The 20,077-nt window shown below is 38.7% G+C and overlaps 2 protein-coding genes across 4 annotated transcripts in view; one reads left to right on the top strand and one right to left on the bottom strand.

Annotated features, from left to right (window-relative positions):
• The window catches only part of SLC3A1 (solute carrier family 3 member 1), a 31,301-nt gene extending 15,053 nt beyond the window's left edge, over positions 1-16,248 (top strand). The window contains exons 5-10 of the mRNA XM_065891346.1: positions 2,414-2,533; positions 4,448-4,572; positions 5,808-6,003; positions 8,529-8,696; positions 9,708-9,824; positions 15,808-16,248. Of these exons, the coding sequence (XP_065747418.1) occupies positions 2,414-2,533; positions 4,448-4,572; positions 5,808-6,003; positions 8,529-8,696; positions 9,708-9,824; positions 15,808-16,248 (1,167 nt within the window). The remainder of the gene's footprint in view (positions 1-2,413; positions 2,534-4,447; positions 4,573-5,807; positions 6,004-8,528; positions 8,697-9,707; positions 9,825-15,807) is intronic.
• A 736-nt stretch (positions 16,249-16,984) lies between these two features.
• Positions 16,985-20,077, bottom strand: part of PREPL (prolyl endopeptidase like) — a 52,079-nt gene continuing 48,986 nt past the window's right edge. For all 3 annotated transcript variants that reach the window (XM_065890961.1, XM_065890963.1, XM_065890962.1), the window contains 4 exons: positions 18,896-19,045; positions 18,367-18,490; positions 17,442-17,515; positions 16,985-17,074 (listed from right to left, as the gene is read on the bottom strand). In XM_065890961.1, coding sequence (XP_065747033.1) covers positions 16,985-17,074; positions 17,442-17,515; positions 18,367-18,490; positions 18,896-19,045 — 438 coding nt within the window. The remainder of the gene's footprint in view (positions 17,075-17,441; positions 17,516-18,366; positions 18,491-18,895; positions 19,046-20,077) is intronic.

Raw genomic sequence — 20,077 nt, 5'->3', positions numbered from 1 at the left:
GTTTACAGCAGCATGGTGTTTAATGTTTCCCCACATTTATTCAGAGGCTGATTGGATGGGTTACAGTTATTTGTGCCCCACCCCCACCTAGAGCCCCTTCCAGTGTTCCCGCTTGTAGAGAACAGCGCCACCTGGGGGTGGACCCGGTTTGCGTGGGATCTGAAGCTTGTAAGAATTGGGGGACTTTTTGAAATGAAAAAGAAGAAAAGGGTATAAAATTAGGTACAGAAGAATGAGTGCTCATTTAGAATGAAAAGCGAATGTGGGTAGGAGGCCATACAGTGAAGGGTCCTGAAGCTTCGGCTTCGTTAGCTTCACGCTAAGTGGGCCCTTAGAGCCCACTACAAATGAGGCAATTCTGCAGATCCTGTTCTACAAATGAGGCGCCTTCATATCTGGTGACTTCTCCAGCTGAATCTCTAACCAACTGCCTTCCCTTCCCGCCATCCTGCTGCGCTGACCTCCCTGGCAAATCCTGCTCTTTCACCCCCTTGTGTAAGCTTTGTGTAACCAAAGCTCCTTTCCTTCAAAGTTTCATCGTGTCTGTGATTTAAATATTTGTGCATTAATATTTGTCCAGCTAAGGATTCTAAAAAAACCCGTGAGACCTAGGACTGTGTTTATGTTGTGTTGTATTTTGCTCATGGTTCTAGTACCAAGGCTTATTAGCTAAGTGCCTGGTCCCTAGTTGGAACCCAAATACTTATTGAATGAATGAATGAATTTGTGAAGAAGGATGCTAGATAAGAATAAATTTGTGGGTTTTGTGCCCCAAAGAAAAATTCCACTGGGTAAGGCCAGCTTAAGGGTATTTGGGTCAGCTGTGGTCAAGATGAGGACTGTCAGCAGCAGAGCCTGCTCTTACATTTGAAAAACTTGTTCAAGGTTTGCCATTCAAAATCTCACCTTGAAGAGGCTGACATCAGCCTTGCGTTCAGCCTGTAGAAACCTTTGGGAGCCTTGGGACTTCCCTGGGGGTGCACTGGATAAGACTCTGTGCTCCCAATGCAGGGGGCTGGGTTCGATCCCTGGTCAGGGAACTAGATCCTACATGCATGCCGCAACTGAGAGTTCACGTGCCACAACTAAGGAGCCCACCTGTGGCAACTAAGACACAGTGCAACCAAATAAATATTTTTTAAAAAAGAGAAACTTTTGGGAGCCTTGAACGGCAGCACTCCAGGCTCCATATGCACATGTAGATACAAGAAACATACTTTGAATCAAGCAAGTGATTCTGGGAACAGTCCTTATTTGGGATCTATAGCTCTGTTCCCCTCACTAGGTGAGAATTGGCTTCTTCACTCCACTACTTTCAATTACAGGTGGTTCTGCTCTAATGTGATATACACATTCCTATAAAACCTTCCTTTCAGCAAGGATTGAGCTGAAAGGAGAGCAGGGAGAGCCACTGTCCCTTTGCAGGAGGGTGGCTTTTGGTGGGTACAGGAGTAGGCCCAGCTGGGAGGGGTTGGCATGCGAGGGGAGCTGAGACTAGGCCCTCTGCTTTTCAAGGTCACCTGGTCTTCCTAACCGCCCCAATACAGGCCAAGTCATCCTCTGCCTCCATGCTTGACTCATGCTGTACCCCAAACAGTCCAGAATGTTCTTCTAGAGTCACTTCCTGATCACATCCCACCAGCCAAGTTCAAGCTCTAGCTTTTCCTTGCTTGGCTGTGCCCACCCATATTAAATTTGATCTTCTCGGAGGTCCAACAGTCATGCAGAGTAATCTCCTCCCATGATTTTGAACCGTGTCCTGCCTTGTGTTAGGTAACCCTCTCATGTCTCATGTGTCCCCAGCTACTCTGTAGATGCCTCGAAGCCAGGGAACATGCTGTACTCCTTTGGTGTCCCAACAGTATCACACCATGTTTGACTCATTCAGCCTGATACCTCATTCTTTCATTCCACGACTGGTTCACTAACAGTTGCTGGGTCAGTGGCAAGGGAAGCAGAAATAAAAGGTGCAGTTCTTTCCCTCCACAATCTCCCAGTCTGGTGGAAGAGCCCTTCATGATTGGGCGCTTAATTGGTGATTTTCTCTGTTCGGAGTGACCTTGAAGGAACTGGGCATGGGGCAGATGAACTACATTCCGTTTCTCCTGAGTCCCATCTTTCATTTTGAGTGGATTCTTTAAACTTTGGGAACATGCTCATAGCATCAATTACAAATGTAACATTCTGAACTCAACTATGAGAGAAGAATAGGAGCCCATAAATGCAGTTATTCAAAGTTCATTATGCTCAGACACTGTGGTGCTAAATAGGTAAGAATACGAGTGCTGTGCTTGTTTTATATGTGGAGGTGACTGTTTTATGATGGAAGTCATTAACAGACAAGGCCTTTATTAAACCTTATGACAACAACGTGTGGTTAACGTAACCAAGTGTTTCGCTTCTTCATGTTTAGGAAATTATACAGTTTTGGCTCTCAAAGGGTGTCGATGGCTTTAGCTTCGATGCTGTTCAGTTTCTTCTAGAAGCAAAGCATCTGAGAGACGAGGCCCAAGTGAATAAGAACCAAATCCCGGTAAAGTTTTAAACATATACGTATATATGTTTTAAAAATATATTTTAAAATAAACATATATTTATATATTTAAAAATGTTATATATGTATATATTTTTTCTGAAAATGTCATCAGAGTGTTGTCTTTTTTAGCCTGAGACACCACTTACCAGAGGGAAGTGTTTTGAATCATTTTCTTTAGAAAATACAGAGGAGTTTCGAATGCATGTGACCAGATATTTCCTTCCACTGCTTCCTCCTGAGTGATCCCTATAGGAGTCCCTCGAAGACGAGGTTTCTGGAGGGCATGGACAGTGTGGACTCCACCGAAGGCCATAACTTACTGTGATTTTGTCAATCACTCAAGCTCAGGGGAGGCGGCCTAAATTCCCCAAGTGCTTTTGTAGTCATTAAAGGACACACAGGTAGAAGGGAAGGGAACTAACACTTGCTGAGTGTCAGTTGTATGCTATTTGTTGTATCCATTTAACTCTCTCAACATCTTGTGAGGTTTCATGATCCCCATTTAGCAAATCTTAGAGAAATTAATTTATCAGGGTGACAGAGGTGATAAACAGAATTCCACCCAAGCCTGCTGCAGAATTTGGGCTCTTTGTGCTTCCACACCAGTGGTTCTCAACCTTCCTCCCATGTCACACGTGAGAGAGTAATAATCCCATGCCCCCCTCACTCCTCTAGTTGACCACCATTCTACAGTCTCTGTTTTCAATGGCCAAGTAGACAGTAGTCCTAAAAAGCATTCCAAAATAACGGATTTGTACATTTACACAATGAAATGTCAAAATAAATGAATTATAGTGACACAGCAATATGGGTCAATCTTAGTGATATAACGTGTAGCAAAAAAATCTAAAATTATTATATATAGCATGATGCCCTCTTTAGAAAGTAAAATTAAATTCATATGGTCACCAGCTTGATAGTCCTGAGTAACAAAGGGAAGCTGGCCATACATGGGCTAATTATGAGACCATGTCATGAACCAAAGTTTATGATTAAGCTTTTTTTTTTGCACATGATTTCCAGTAGAAAGGAAAAATGAAGGGGAAAAAAGGTCGTGTATTAGTCAGTTGTCCCAAAGAGAAGCACTTATCCTTGGAGGAGAAGAAATCTCAAAATAACCTTCCTAATTATAATAAGATGTCCTAAGACAGGCATATGTTTCCAGTCAAGACAAATGATCAGAACAATAGGTTTTGTGTGCTACCCAAGAAAAACTTAAATAACGTAATTTCTGGAAGACATCTAAGATTTCAAAAAACTTCCCTTGATCTAGCAAGGGAAAATCACTTATAAAAAAGGGGTCCACTGAATGGATAGCAACTCATGGACTCTCTAGCCTGTCCACATCCTAACCCAGGACTTACAAACTGAGCCTGTATTAGACATAATCTTTTACTTTGATTCCAGAAGATTACTGTAACCCTAGGAAGGCAGAGAATGAGTATCACAAAAAATTACTAAAACCCTGGAAAAGTATAACGGTAAGAATAAAGGACAGAAATGGTAAAGAAACAAATTTAAATGCATGATATTAATAGTTTTGTAAGCCGATAATGTAATAATACACTCTATAATTAAGATAATTTGTTTTGTTTGCCTTTAAAAATGTCTGGTGTATTTGGGACAATAAAATGTTTAGGAGGATTTTATTAAATACATTTGTAATCAGTGTTTAGGTGTTTGGTAAAATTTAACTTGTTTACTATAGTTAATAATTTATACACAAAATGAAACACTAATAGTTTCTAATGTTCTTTTCCATCCACAAATTCCCTTGAGCAGCGTAAGTCCTAGGACCATCTTTGAGCATGTGTGTCTTGGCTTGAGCCCTTTGAAGAGACAGTCCGTATTCACATGAGGCCAGCTATGGGCATTTGACATGATGGTAACCATGCTGTCCTGTTTTCAAAGGACACAGTCACTCACTACTCGGAGCTGTACCATGACTTCACCACCACACAGGTGGGAATGCACGACATTGTCCGCAGCTTCCGGCAGACAATGGACCAGTACAGCAGGGAGCCTGGGAGATACAGGTAACCACGGGCGCAGTGTGTGATCTGCACTTTATCCCTCACAACCAAGCATTCTTAAGAGATTCAGTTATAATTTAATAAACCGCATAATTACAATGTATCATAACTCAGTTATGCTAGGGCCTGGTATAGTCTCTCACGTTCCTTAACTTTGCTGATTTTGTTTCCTCTTTTGTAAAATGAAGCAAATCCCGCAGTACTTATTCACAGGAATTTTGTGAAGATTAATTAAAAGATAATATATTATCCAAAGGTTAGTCATTAACCATTACTATTTTTTATCATTATTTGACCTGTTAGCATGCAAATGGTTCCAACTAAACTGTTAGCTGTTAGGTTAGTTAACATGTCTCAGTTTCCTCAACAATTAAAAAATGATGATGACACCCCCATAAGGTTGTTGTGAGATTACATGAGGTAATGTCTGTGAAGCACTTAAAACAATGCCTGGCACATAATAAACACTCAATGAATTTAACTCTTATTGTGTTTATATAGATTACCCAATAGAATCAGTGGAAAAGGAGTTCAAGAAATTTCTTCTCCTTAAAGTAGGTCCTCTGATCACTATTCCCACTTTACAGATGAGGAGACTGAGACTCTGAGCATGCAGGTAATGGTCACATAGGTTGTGGCCACAGAGATGGGACTGGAACCGAAACACGCGAGCTCCAGATACTATGTAACTTATCCATTAATGTAATGTCTCAAACAGCTAAAACCAGCATTGATGTGGGTCATTTCAGGCTCATATGTCTTCCCTGGAGTGTTTGGTTTTCAACAACTGAGAGTGCACCCCAATAATAAAGTGAGACTTTATAGGGATTCCAATACAAGGGGAATTTGGGGGAACCCCTCTTACCTTATATGCAGACATATACTGTACATTCTAAGTGGAGTGATGAGAATTGCTAAATAAAGTCTTCCTGCAAGTTACTGAGTTTCATTCAGAGTTAGAAAGAAAAGAACAGTATTGACTGAGATCCAAACGTGTTTCTTTTAGACATGGCTTAGTATTAAGCTAGTCTTTGGGTTTAATGTGAGAAATTGCCAGGTGACCCAGTGTGCCACTTCTTAGTCATCTGGCTTGATTCTGCTTCCCAGTGAGCCCTAGCCAATACTGTTAACAGTATGCATTCACCTCCCAACATCCTGTCCATGAGACACAGCAGCTGCAAAGCTCTTTCCCAGTCCCCTGACAGGCCCTGATGTCACTGCACTGCCAACTCTTACAGGTTCATGGGGACTGAAGCCCATGGAGAGAACATTGCCAAGACCATGATGTACTACGGTCTGCCTTTTATCCAAGAAGCAGATTTTCCCTTCAACAGTTACCTCAGTAAACTAGACATGCCTTCTGGGAACAGTGTGTTTGAGGTTATCACATCCTGGATGGAAAACATGCCAGAAGGAAAATGGCCTAATTGGATGGTAAGTCCTTATACGCAGCTCAGCATACGGTGCTGGTGTGCTTGCTGAATAGTCCTCTGAAACAAGGGGCACATTTGTCTCTAAGTGACCTTCACCTTTCCTTCATTTTGTGATTTAGTGAGCCAGATGCATCCCAGCTCCTGACCAGGTAGGTTCTTGTCATTCTTCATTCTTTTCCTTCTGGTTCTGAGACTAGATAATTTCAACTGGTCTGTCTCATTTGCTGAGTGCTTGGCCAGTTCAAATCTGTCCAGCCCGTCTAGGGAAATTTTCACTTCCTTTATTGTATTTTTCAACTGTAATTTTTTTCATAATTTCTCTTTATTGACAGTATCTATTTGATAAGGCATTGTTCGCATACTTTTAAAGAATCCTGTAGATGTTGTTTAGGTTTTTGAACACGCGTATAAGAGCTGATTTAAAGTCATTGTCCACTAAGTCCAATGTTTGGGTTTCCTCAGCCAAGTTTTCTGTTGATGCTTTTCCCCCCTCTGTATGGGCCATACTTTCCTGGTTCTCTGCATGTCTTGTATTCTTCTTTGCTGTTGTTGAACACTGGATATTTTAAATAGTAAGTATAGAAATTTTGGAGATCACATTCCCCCCTCTCCAGTGTTTTGTTTCTTCAGTGACTTTCTTGGATTAATTCTGTAACGTCTGTGTTACCTGTTGCGTGTGACCATTGACGTCTCTGCTTGGTCAGCTAGTGACTGTTAAGATTCCTTAGATGCCTTGAACCTGTAAGTCTCCCAGCCTTTGCTGAGGGGCTGTGTGCGGGGTGGGCATGCTTTCAACACTTTGGCAGGCAGCTTACAGCTCCGCCTTAGTCTTTCCTTTCTGCTTGAGTTTCAGGGTTAGCCAGAGGGGAGAGATTAGGTTCTTGGGGCTCCCCTGGCTACCTGTGCAGCCCTGTGCATGTGTGTAGGCTTTTAGATTCCAGGAAGTTGTCAGAGGCTTACGGTCATCTTATTCTAACTTGCAAGTTTTTGGGTCAGTCTCTGTTTAGCTCAGGTTGGTAACGCCGCCTCAGGCAGGTATGGATAATCAGTTGCTGCTGATTGTTTTTGGCAAGTGCCTTGGGGATAAGACAATCTGCACAGTTAGCTTTGAGTCAGACCAGATAAAGAAAAAACCCAACCAAAAGTGAGCTGCTAGGAAGGTCGAACAGTGCCAGTTCTCTAGAGATGGAGCTTTTGATGAACTCAAAACCTATTTTGGTCCTCCAGTGGCTACTAGGCTGCTGGGTTTTACATTTTCTGTTGGTTTTCAAGGCTATCTTGAATCTGAGTGGAGGGGCATGAGATTATGGCCAGTTAAAATGATACAAAGCTTGCTCTTCTGAGATCCAGCTGTTTTTCTTGAACACTCATTGTATTGTTGTAAGCCTTTCATTTCCAAGTTCTGAAAAAGTGGATTTTTACAGTTTTTGCCAGCATTCTCCTTGCTTTCATGCTAGACATTTTTGGAGGTCCTTACTCTACCATTCCAGAAGTACCCCCTCTCTATACAAATTTTATAATGTAGTTGTAGCACGTTTTTTCATATACTCAAAGTCTCATATCATGGGCAACTGGATTTCAGCCTGTGAGAGGCCCTGATCTCTGTCCAATGCTAATCTTGATTTCAGTTCTGAGAAAGAAAAGTGATCTAGGTTCAGAAGACTTGAGAAATCACAGGGTTTCTTGTCAGATGCTTTTGAGATAATGAAAAGAATAAATGGTGGAAAAGTCTGACCTAATTTTCTGGCCATAAAAATAGAAAAATACAATGGTCTATAAAAAGATAATTGTAAAGACAGTTTTAGTAAATCTAAAGAATAAAAAAAGCAAGCTCCCTTTTTCCTGAATTCTAACAACCAAGTTCATATTCTCAGACTCAAGTTCAAAGGCTGGTTCTGCCTCATGACCGTGACCTGAATAAATGATTCAGTCTCTCAGAGCTTGTTTCATCATTTGTAAAATGGAAAGGTTAGGTGATTTAAATGAACTCTTAAATAAGGACTAGATGTTAAAATATGTAATCAGAACATTTAACAAAGAAATATATTTAAAAATACAAAGTCCTGTACAACATTTCTTCTTAGACTGTAAATACTTTTGTAAAAGTTGATTTACCTTTTAACTTAAAATTTTTTTGAATAGTTCAAAAATCACACATACACAAAGGGACAGATCAGAAGTCCTTCTCTCACGCCGGTCCCCTCCACCTATTCCTTTCCTGTCAATATTCTCTTATCCAAATGTGCAAAAATATTAGGATGTACCCTCATACATTTCATCTTATTTGCAATATGAACGTGAAGTAAGCTGTTATCACCATTTTGCTGATCATAATGGCCAAGTCAGTCAGACGGTCAATTGTACAGCAAGGAACTGGGTTAGGACTCAAATGCAGGCTTGCTGATATGAAGGTACCCATGGTTAACCATGTTTTTCTGCCTGGTGGACTTTTTGTGAAATAGGGTAAATCTTTCCGCAAACTCTGTATAGAGCTGTGCTCTTAAAATAAAAATATCTGCCTTTCAGACTGGCGGACCAGACAATGACCGGCTGACTTCTCGTCTGGGGAAACAATATGTCAACATCATGAACATGCTTGTGTTCACACTGCCTGGAACTCCCATAACTTACTACGGGGAAGAAATAGGAATGAGAAATATTTTAGCCACAAATCTCAATGAAACCTATGATGTTGTAAGTTAATATAACTTAACCATGCACCACACCAAATCTTCATTTTTTGCCAAATCAGAAAATTTACTATTTCTATTCTGCTGCTGAAAATCGTGATTCCTTAGCTTTTGTTTCTCACTGTTTGTTAGGCAGTGAGAATTCTTCAGCTTTCTTGATTGGAGAGCTTGTTAAAAATGCTGCTTGCTGAGCCACACAACTGAATTTCTTGTGTAGAGCCCAGGATCTGCATTTCAAAGATGTTTTCCAGCTGATTCTCAGGTGCACTAAAATTTAAGAAGCCATGTTTTGAGTTTCGAATGCCCTCTACCCGAAACATGGAGTTAAGAACATTTATTATAGTGCTTGTCTGTATTGCTAGATCTCGCTTGGCCATAACATAAAAGGAAGAATCCTTGTGCTAACAAATGTAATGGACAGCCTTAGGCCTGCGAAGTTTAAATTTTGTTTTTTGTTTGAGGCTATGGATCTCACAATTGTGTTGCTGGGCAGATGAAAGACCTTGAAGCTATAATTTGTATGGTTAGCTTTCAATGGTGAGATCCAATTTCCCTAATATTTAGTCACAATGAAACCTTTTCTATTTAAGCTCCTAAATTTGTGTGTGCACTCATGCGATAACCAGGCTAAAAAGGATACAGTCTAGGCTCACCTGTACATGGCTGCATGCCTGAACTCACCGATCACTGTATCACATTATAATGGGTTTGTAAATGGCACCTTTTGAAATTCTACATCACTCGTTTTTAGGGAAAAGCAGCAAAGATTCCAAGCATGTATCAATGTTGTTAGTAGTTTATTTACACTCAAGATGTCATTAACTATTTTCCAGTTGAAAGTGTAAAACTGGTTTATGTACTGAATATTAAGGCCTTTTCGTTATGAATGCTAATGAATTTGAGTACTAGCTGAGAAATATAGGGAATTAAATACTTCTGAAGTAAATCATGGCCAAATTACATTTCTTTTAATAACCAGACCACTGTTTTTTTTCTTTATGGTCTTTTGACATAGGATACTCTTCTCTCAAAGTCACCAATGCAGTGGGACAATAGCTCAAATGCTGGTTTTTCTGAAGGCAATCACACCTGGTTACCCACCAGTTCAGATTACCACACTGTGAATGTTGATGTAAGTATCAATGAAAATTTCATGCTAACTCCAGAACAGGAAATTAGTTCATGTTGCTGACAACATACACTCACCTTGAGTTGTCTAAAACCTTAACTGATGCTCTTTAAATCAATCACATAGACTTCTTTTGCAGTTTTCATTTTTAAGGAGTTTGTAAATCATGTTTTTGTGGAAATACAAACTGGTGCAGAAGTGTGCCATCTGAAGTATCATACAGAATACACAACTCTTCATTGGAATGACTTTGAGCTATGAAATATTAAGAACATTTTATGGAGGGCTTCCAGCAAGCCTGCTATCCTTTCTCCATTCCACCCCTCAGAAGGAAGGAAAGAAAGTAGGAGATCAATCAATCAGTCAATCGAGGGTAAGATTCTTGAGAGCAAGGCTGTTTACCTACAGAAGCTCAAGCATGAATAATCCCTAAAGGTAGCTGTTCTGGAAAAGCATACCCTTCAGCTTTTGCCTACACTATTTTCTGTTCTCATGGTGATCAACTTAGCCAAGTTCAGCAAACATATTTCTTAAACAGGAATGCATTAATTCCAGCAAAGTGCTAAACACATTTCCTTAGACCAGAAAAATGTGAAATGGCTTCAGGTGTTTTCACTGGAAAACACAATCTGAACTACTTAAGGGGGAGAGAAATTACTGGCATCACATGAGGATACAAGTTTTATAGCATCTACTAAGTATTTTGAAAACAATCCCCAGATTATTCTGATACGGAACTTCAGGCAAACCCTCCTGGTTCCCACATCTCCCTGATCCAAGCACCCCAGGGATAACTTTGTTTTATATGGTCATAGGTCCTTGAAACACAAAAATTGTATATTAACATTTGTGTTTTGGATTAAGTGCACTTACTGATTTTCATTACGTCCAAATGTCCAAAATATTCCCATAGGCCAATTTGAATCCAATATGTAAGAAATCCTACATAAAAAAGTACAGCAGCAAAGATGGAAAAATGTAAATGCAAATTAAAATAATGGTCAGATTAGTCAAGTCGTTAAAATGATCATGAGTAATGCTTGGAGGGATGCTAAACCATAATCAAATAACCGAAAGTCCCAGGCAATGCCATTTTAATAAAACACCTCCAAAATAGCTCTAGAACAAGGTGAGAATTTAGGTACTTTCTAGAAGATAGAAAGTAAAATTAAGATTACAAAGAAACAAGAGCATAGAAACCATAATCTAAAATACACAGGAGAAAACAGCACTGACAGGTACAGGTGAGAGCACTGCAGGAGTTCATCCACCGCTGCAATTGGCTGCCCCAGAATTTGCCTGAGGAAAAAACTCAGGGCCTGTTTGGTGATCATACTCGTGTTGAATGAGTAGAGCAAAGCTTGAAATAGTGTTAAACTTCTACAAGCACAGGGAAGAAAGAAACGGAGAAGAAAACCTAATTCCCTGGGATGATTCACTGAGGAATGATCTCCAAAGTAAGAGTTTTTACTCCTCAGTTCACAGAGGCCTTAAGAGGAGGGTAGGACCCTAGGTAGCTGGTCACCATTAAACAGGAAAAGAACCCCTACACCCCAAAGACAAACCAGACCTACCTCCAAGTTGGCTTCTCACAGTTAGTAGAGGCAGGCAACTGAAGACAGGCAAACAAGGAGTATCAAATACAAAAGTAAATGAATCACCAAAAATCACACTACATTTGAGAAAAATTAAGGCCATGAAAGACAAACACCATTCCTAACAAAACATTGTAGAAAGCGAAGAAAATGTAACATAAGACTTCATTCTTAGTAAAACTGCTCCCTCCCTGAGAGACTATTGTTTTATGTAGCCCTTGACACTCTTTTAAAGAAGTGATTAGGTATCTTAGAAATATAAAAATATTGTCAAAATAAACAATAAAATAGAAGTTCTAATTAGTGTGCTGGAAAACTGACTCAAGGGTTTATCCCAAAGTGTACTGTAAAAAGACAAAGAAGTTTTTTCTTTTTAAAACACAACATGATTATATTTTAATACACAATCAAAATACTAAACACCATAGTAAATTGATAGCAATAATAAAGGGCTTTTCATTTGCATTGCATGTAACAAAAGACATTGATATTCCAAGGGAAATGGAAAACAAAAAGGCAAAGAAGTTAACAGTATAAAGAGAAAATTTTTGATATGTGGAGAATAAATCTAGAAATTCCAACATATAACAAAAAATGAGTTCTAGAAAAGAACAGAGACTAATAAAGAGAAAACCTAAAAATATACAGAAAGAAACCAAACTCAGAAATACACTGCCTGAGAAAAGGACTGAAAATTGGACTGTCATCAGACTTCTCAACTCGATACTAAAACACATTAGAACTTTACCTTCAAAGTTGTAATGGAAACTTGATTCTAAACAAAGAATCCTATATCCATTCAAACTAGCATTCAGGAGCAAAACAGAGATGGAAAAGCAAGGACCCAAATTTTACCATGTATAGCCAGTTTCTGAAAGAAATTGGGGACTCCAACAAAATCAAAAAGGAATCTAAAAGGTGGACATGATGTATAAAACATAGGAAAGGAACCAACAAAACTTAAGGATGAATAATTTTTTGATACATAGTGTAAAATAAGGTATTCTGGAGTAAAAATCTTAGTGATTTCTTTCTATATGGGAAGTGGTGGCAGGGAGGGTGTGTGTGTGTGTGTGTGTGAGTGAGCAAAGGCACATGTGCGCAGGCTAACGCACTTTACAAGGACAGAAACAGAGTAACTCACTCTAGATTTGAGCTGTCCAGTAGCCACTAACCACTGTGACTACTAAAACAGAATGAAAAGTTCAGTTCCTGTTTCACACTAGCAACATTTCAAGTGCTCAGTAGCTAGTGGCTACCATATTGTACAGCACAGAAACAGAACTTGTGGCACTGCAGGAAGTTCTACTGGACAGCACTGCTCTGTATGTTGAAAAAAATATGTTTTAAATGGTTATTACAGTTTTAAGGGTAACCATCAGAAGAAAAGACACAAATGTGTAATTTTCGAATGATACTGGAAGGAAAAAAATTACATAAAACCAATTGATCCAATAAAAAGCTAAAAAGGAAGAAAATAAAACATTAGTACAACTAAAACATTAGTACAACTAAAATAAAAAATAAGGCTACAGGATTATGTCTAAACATATGGTAATCACAGATATGAATGGGTTAAATTCACCTATTAAAAGATATAAACTCTTAGATTAGAAAACAAAGAAAATCTGACATAAGAGATATAGCTAAAACAAAAGGACAGAGAAAGAATTAAAATAAAGATATTACAGGCAAATGCTAACAAAAACAAACCTTGCCACCTGGCTGTAGCTTTCAAAACAAAAAAATGCACCATACCCTTTAATTTAGTAATTTCATTCCTAGATATCTGTATCTAGGAATACTTGCACATGTGGAAAATTCAAGGATCTCTACTGCAGCACTGTTTTTTTAAAAGAAATATAAGTTTATATAACATTTTTAACCTATCCAATTGGTTTTTTTTTAAACATCTTTATTGGAGTATAATTGCTTTACAGTGGTGTGTTAGTTTCTGCTTTATAACAGTGAATCAGTTATACATATACATATGTTCCCATATCTCTTCCCTCTTGCGTCTCCCTCCCTCCCACCCTCCCTATCCCACCCCTCTAGGTGGTCACAAAGCAACAAGCTGATCTCCCTGTGCTATGCAGCTGCTTCCCACTACCTATCTACCTTACGTTTGGTAGTATATATAAGTCCACGCCAATCTCTCACTTCTTCACAGCTTACCCTTCCCCTCCCCGTGTCCTCAAGTCCATTCTCTACGTCTGCGTCTTTATTCCTGTCCTGCCCCTAGGTTCTTCAGAACCATTTTTTATTTTTTTAGATTCCATATATATGTGTTAGCATATGGTATTTATTTTTCTTTCTGACTTACTTCACTGTGTATGACAGTCTCTAGGTCCAGCCACCTCACTACAAATAGTTCAATTTCGTTTCTTTTTATGGCTGAGTAATATTCCATTGTCTATATGTGCCATATGTTCTTTATCCATTCATCTGTCATTGGGCACTTAGGTTGCTTCCATGTCCTGGCTATTGTAAATAGAGCTGCAATGAACATTGTGGTACATGACTCTTTTTGAATTATGGTTTTCTCAGGGTATATGCCCAGTAGTGGGATTGTGGAGCACTGTTCTTAATAGCAGAAGACTCTGGAAATGATTTATATATTTTGTCAATAGAAAGCCAGTTGAATCAATTATGGTTAATCTGTACAAGAGACAAGTACGCAGCTGTGAAAAAGAATGAGGGAGTTCTCTGTGCATTGATAAGAGACCACCTCTAACATGTACTAAATAATTAAAAAAACAGGGTACAGAATGGTAACATGCCACTATTTGTGTAAACAAGGGAAAAGTATGTCTACCTATGTCTGCATAGGCACAGAATGTATTTCATATGAAACATAAAATGAAAGAATATAAACAATTATAGCGTCTATCTCTGGGAGAGAAAATGGGAAGCTAGGGGATAGTGTTGAAGAAAACCATTTATATATTATTCTTATAACTGAATTTTATATTGTATGCATGCAATTTTCTATTTAAAAAATATAGTTACAAAAAGCAGGTGTGGAAATATTTAATAGCAGACAAAATAGAATTCAATATGAAAAGCATGAGACAAAGGCAATTTTCAAAAACTGATGAAAGAACATTCCCCTATAAATCATGAATCTATGCATCTAACAATACCTTCAAAATGTATAAAACAAGTACTATGAGAAATGCAATTAAAGACTGATAAATCCACAATTACAGAGAGACACTTCAACATACTTCTAGAAAGTGGTAAATGAAGTAGACAAAAATAATAGTTAACACTTACTGGGCACTTCTTATGTGAGTGGCACTGAACTATGCTTTTTCATGCATTATCTAAGGCTATAGAAAATGTTAGTAGTAATTTGACAAGTCATATACATATACCATATACATGTACCATAAACACCTTTGTACCTGATAAACACAGAATAAACATTTTTTTCAGACGTTCATTAGATATTCACTAAACACCACACATTACGCACCTGCCCCAAACAACCACCAGTACCACTGAGGTCAACATGGCTGGCAAGACTACAATGAAATGAATGCTATCACTGATTTGGCAACAGCTTTTATGAAGACAAATTTGGCATTATGTATCAAGTATCCATACTCCTTGACATAATAATTGTCTTTCTGATATTTATATCTTAAATAAATAATCCAAATATGGGGGAAGCATATTAGAAACTTGAATGTCAAAATGAAAGGGAATGATTAAGTATCGTATAACTATTCATTAGAATATTATTCTGCCATTAAAATGACATTTAATATAACAAGATGCTTAAAATGTTGAAGGAAAACAAGAAAAGTACATTAAATTATGTATATTTTATACAGCTGTTAAAATTAACCCCAATCTTCTTTAATGGGCATATTTTAACTTTCAGTTTAGGCAGCATTTTGCTTTGCATCCGTTTCTGCAATTTTCTGTTCATAATTAGCATCTGTTAATGTTACACCAACCTACACATTATTCTACAGAAGAGAACAGAGAAGCCCCAGTTCACCAGAGGTGCTCGGAGTCCATGGCCATGATGGCTGCTTTTCTGCCAGTTAAATATAGCATAAAGGGACTTTCTTTAGGCAGGTTAAATATCCATTAACTTAGACACGGACATTTAGTGGAGTCAAATTTGGCCTCTACATCAGCTCTGGCCAAGATGTAGCCAGAGAACTGTGCACGCAGCAGTCACTCCCAGACAAGGTGAAACCCTGAATTTGTAGTTTCTATCGGTAGTTAAATAAACTATTCTTACCTACTTATTAATACTTAAAAGTTGGTAGTTGTTTTAAGGGTTAAAATAGAAGCAAGTTTTCTGGGGAAATAATTCCTTATTTGATACTCTTAGAATCAAACATTTATGTGAATATTCTTTTTTAAAAAAATAGGTCCAAAAGACTCAGCCCAGATCAGCACTGAAGTTATATCAAGAATTAAGTCTGCTTCACGCCAATGAGCTGCTCCTCAGCAGGGGCTGGTTTTGCTACTTGAGGAATGACAACCACTCTGTTGTGTACACAAGAGAGCTGGACGGCATAGACAGAGTCTTCCTCATGGTTCTGAATTTTGGAGAATTATCACTGCTAAATCTAAAGGAAATGATTTCAGATATTCCCACAAGAGTAAGGATAAGGTTAAGTACCAATTCTGCCTACAAAGGCCGTGAAGTTGATACGCATGCCATTACACTGGACAAAGGAGAAGGACTCATCCTTGAATACAACACGAGGAATCTCCTTCATCGCCAAACAGCATTCCAAGATAGATGTTTTGTTTCCGACCGGGCATGCTATTCCAGTGTGCTGAACATACTGTACAGCCTGTGTTAGGCACCTCTGTGAAAGAGATGGCGACGCTGGCATTCTGTCCTGTTGTAAGCCTTTGCGGTAACTTCACGTACAGCAGCATGCTGCTGGGTGAACTTTGTGATGGGTAATTAATTCTTAGATAGTTCTGTAGCTTGAGTGAAACTGCTTTAGGATAGGTTCTCAAATGTTTTTCAAGAATAATAAAGTGTTTAAAAGAAAATTATCCCTTGCAGGAACTTGTAATTTTTTTGAGTTAGCATCAATAAGAGATGATCAGAGCACCTTAGGACTCCAGACTATTAGAGAGATCTAATGAATTTTAATGTGAGGAATATCATCTTCTTCCATAAAGTGCAGGTACAGAAACTGGAGGATGACTTAACTGCTAGAGTATCTAAAAATATTCACTAGCAAAGAAGCAGGACCTTGATTTGTAAACTGTTCAAAGAAAATCAGAGTAAAACGAACCTGTTCTGATGCGGGAAAGGGGAAAGTTCTGCTGTCACCAATCCTTCCTTCACTCCCTTCTCTATGTCCTTCTACAGAGCATGGTTTGAAAACTACTTTCCTAGGTTAAGGGGCGTGTGCATCAATGGAGACAACGGTATAAGCAAGTGAGCTGTATACAAAACAAAATCTGGACAGAGAAGCAAATTTTAAAAATTATTTACTAAAAAAACTCACTTTTGTTAATGTAACTGGAAATATGACTATGAAATATTTCAGTGTGTTTCCAATTTCCACTGAATGCAGCATTTCAGAATTTTAGATATTTCTTAAGATTCTCGAAAACACTGGTGCTGTCAAGTCCAAGTTCCTCATACAGGAATTTAATTTGGGCTGTAATCTAAAAGAAACACATTTAAAAAATTAGATAGAAGGCCTTTGTGGTACAACTCCAGTGTTCAAGTCTCTCCTTGTCCATCCATCTTCACCTAACCTGAAGTCAGCAATTTATGGCAAAGGTACTTTTTATTTGGCAGAAGCAGAAGGCTCCCAACAACTGAGATTCAACTACTTTCTCTGACAGAGCTCCTGTATCAAGTACCTTTTCTCTTTATTGACTCTGAGTTCCTCCTTCCCCCTCAGGTCTCAGCCATAGACCTGACAGTTGGTGAAGCAGCCGGCACAAACCCTGCTGTAACCACTGGAAGGCTGAGTACAGCACATCACTAATTGGGGATCTGTCAACTTAAAGGGGCTTGATAGCATACCTTTTTGTGAGAATCCTCAATCACATGATTGCCTCCAGGCTGAATATCTAAAATAATATTGGGGGCTTGATAACCTGAAAGAGTTAACATATGAAACAATTAGAAAGTTTCGGCCAACTGAGAGCCACCCATTTCACCCGGCTCCTTCCAAGCACTCTATTAAAATAACAGCGAAGGAGAAAGGCATAAGCCACGACCACCACCACCAACAAAGACAGGAGAGTTGGGGAGAGCAGTAGAAAACAAACTCTTGAAACAGGAAAAGCAGGAGGAGGCCCAGAGGCAGAGGAAGCTGGATGGAAGAGACTACAGGGCTACATGGAGAAGGAAGCCAATCGGTCTTATGGAATCTGAGAGCCTTGTGACCTGGAAACACCAACTATAGCAATGGGTGAAAGTGAGACACAGAATTGAATACAGGGCAACTGTCTGGAAACTTGTATGTGAGACCCTCCAACCCTGAGCCCAGAAGGTCCTGGCATGTCTTGGCAAGGAAAAACAGTAAGAGTTCTTGTCTAATAAAACTGAAAGATCTAGAGAAAATTAAAGTTGCTAGTTTGGGCACTGAAGCTCCAGAGCAAAAACTTCAGAATTTGTTTTTAGAGATTCCCAAGAATAACAGCTCAATTAATTTTGTTAAAGAATGAATGATATGATACAGTATGATAGTACACCTCCAAGTTATGTAGATATTTAAATTTACTTTTTTCTTTGTGCGTTGCCTATCTTATTTTAATGCTGTCCTTTGAAAAACAGGCGAGGCAGTTATAGTTATTACATTTGCTTCAAATGGGTAGTTGACACAGGAAAAACTGATTTGTCTAAAATCATGGGTGATTGATTTGGTCTGCAGTACTACTCTGAGCAGTACACTGAAGGTGACAGTCCATGTAGCTACGTCCCCTGCTCCCAGGTGGTCTCCTACCTTCCCCGGTGTCCTTAGCATGCTCCACGATGGCTTCCTTGAGTTTCTCAGTATAGTTTACAATTCCTTTCAGAGGCACACGTTCGTCGTTTTCATAAGCTGTGATGTGAATTGAAGGATAATGCTGAAAGAAAAGAGATGTACAAAGAATTTATATTATTCCTTATGGTCCATTTCCACCTTATGGATCGTGAAAAACAATGACCTCAAATTTCTTTTTCCCTAAGTGCTAGAACTTTTTTTCTCATTTGATATTCTTGAGAGATATGTGGCATCACAATACTAGACTATTTGTTACCTGGAATAACCTCTTCTTGACTAGTGAGACCTTGATCTTATCGAATCTAGTCTCCTGAGCTATTAAGTTGAAACAAACATGGAGTATGAGCAGAGAAGGGGCTGAAAGGTGAGTATTATAAGGAAAAACAATCTAAGGCCTTACTAAATTCCTGCTTTGGCTCGGGTAAATATCCTTTTCATTATTCTCTCTATCACTTTAGCATAGTATATCATAACTGTCTTTCACTACCTTAGGTTTAATGTTTTGATAGGGACAGTAACGTTTTATGTAGTTCTTGTGTTTTTCATCAGATGAAGGATTCCCCCACTCTTCTAATTCTTCTAATGTCAGAGGAAGTGTAGTGTCCATCATGGTGTTGAGAACATCCAAGAAAGGTGCCTTAAAAAAAAAAAAGCCAGAGAAATTTAAATTTCAGTTAATAAACTGGTAAAATGAGTTTCAGAAAAATACTATACTTTATGAATATAAATGCTGACATCACAGAACAAAGCTCAAGAAGTTATGTATATTCCCAGGAGCCAGATTTATTAGCCAGTCTGTAACCAGGGCCTGTGATTTATAACTGGCTTTTAAGGTATTCAGATTCCTTAAATGACAAAGGATTTATCTTCCAGTTTCCCAATTTTTGCCTTTAGTTTTGTTTCTTTTATTCACATAATAAATGCCACCACCTCACATCCATTAGGCTACTATAAGAAAAAAAAGTGTTGGCAAGGATGTGGACAAACTGGAACAATTGTGCACTGCTGGTGGGCATGTAAAATGGTGCAGAGAGTATGTGGGTTTCTTAAAAAATTAAACTTAGAATTATCATATGATCCAGTAGTTCTATTCCTAGGTATATATCCGAAAGAAATGAAAGCAGGGTCTTGAAGAGTACACCCCTGTTCACAGCAGTATTTACAATACCCAAAAGGTGGACATAACCCAAGTGTCCACTGATAGATGAATGGATAAGCAAAATATAAATACAATGATACAATGAAATTCAGCTTTACAAAGAAGGAAAATCTGACACCTGCTACAACACAATAGACCTTGAGAACATTAAGTGAAATAAACCAGTTATAAAAAGACATATATAAAAGAAAAAAAAGACATATAAAACATTGTACGATTCCACTTATATAGGAGGTACCTCAGTGTAGTCAGATTCACAGAAAACTAGAATGGTGGTTCCCAGGGTCCAGAGGAAGGGGAAATTGGGGAGTTGCTATTTAATGGGTACAGAGTTTCAGTTTTGTAAGATGAGGAGTTATGGAAACTGGCTGCACAACAACGTTGAGTGTACTTAACACTACTGAGCTGAACACACTTAAAAATGGTTAAGATCGGGGCTTCCCTGGTGGCGCAGTGGTTGAGAGTCCGCCTGCTGATGCAGGGGACGCGGGTTTGTGCCCCGGTCCGGGA

This window comes from Phocoena phocoena, chromosome 14 (assembly GCF_963924675.1).
Source record: "Phocoena phocoena chromosome 14, mPhoPho1.1, whole genome shotgun sequence".
Lineage (NCBI taxonomy): Eukaryota > Metazoa > Chordata > Mammalia > Artiodactyla > Phocoenidae > Phocoena > Phocoena phocoena.
This window is presented reverse-complemented; position numbering and strand designations above follow the sequence as displayed.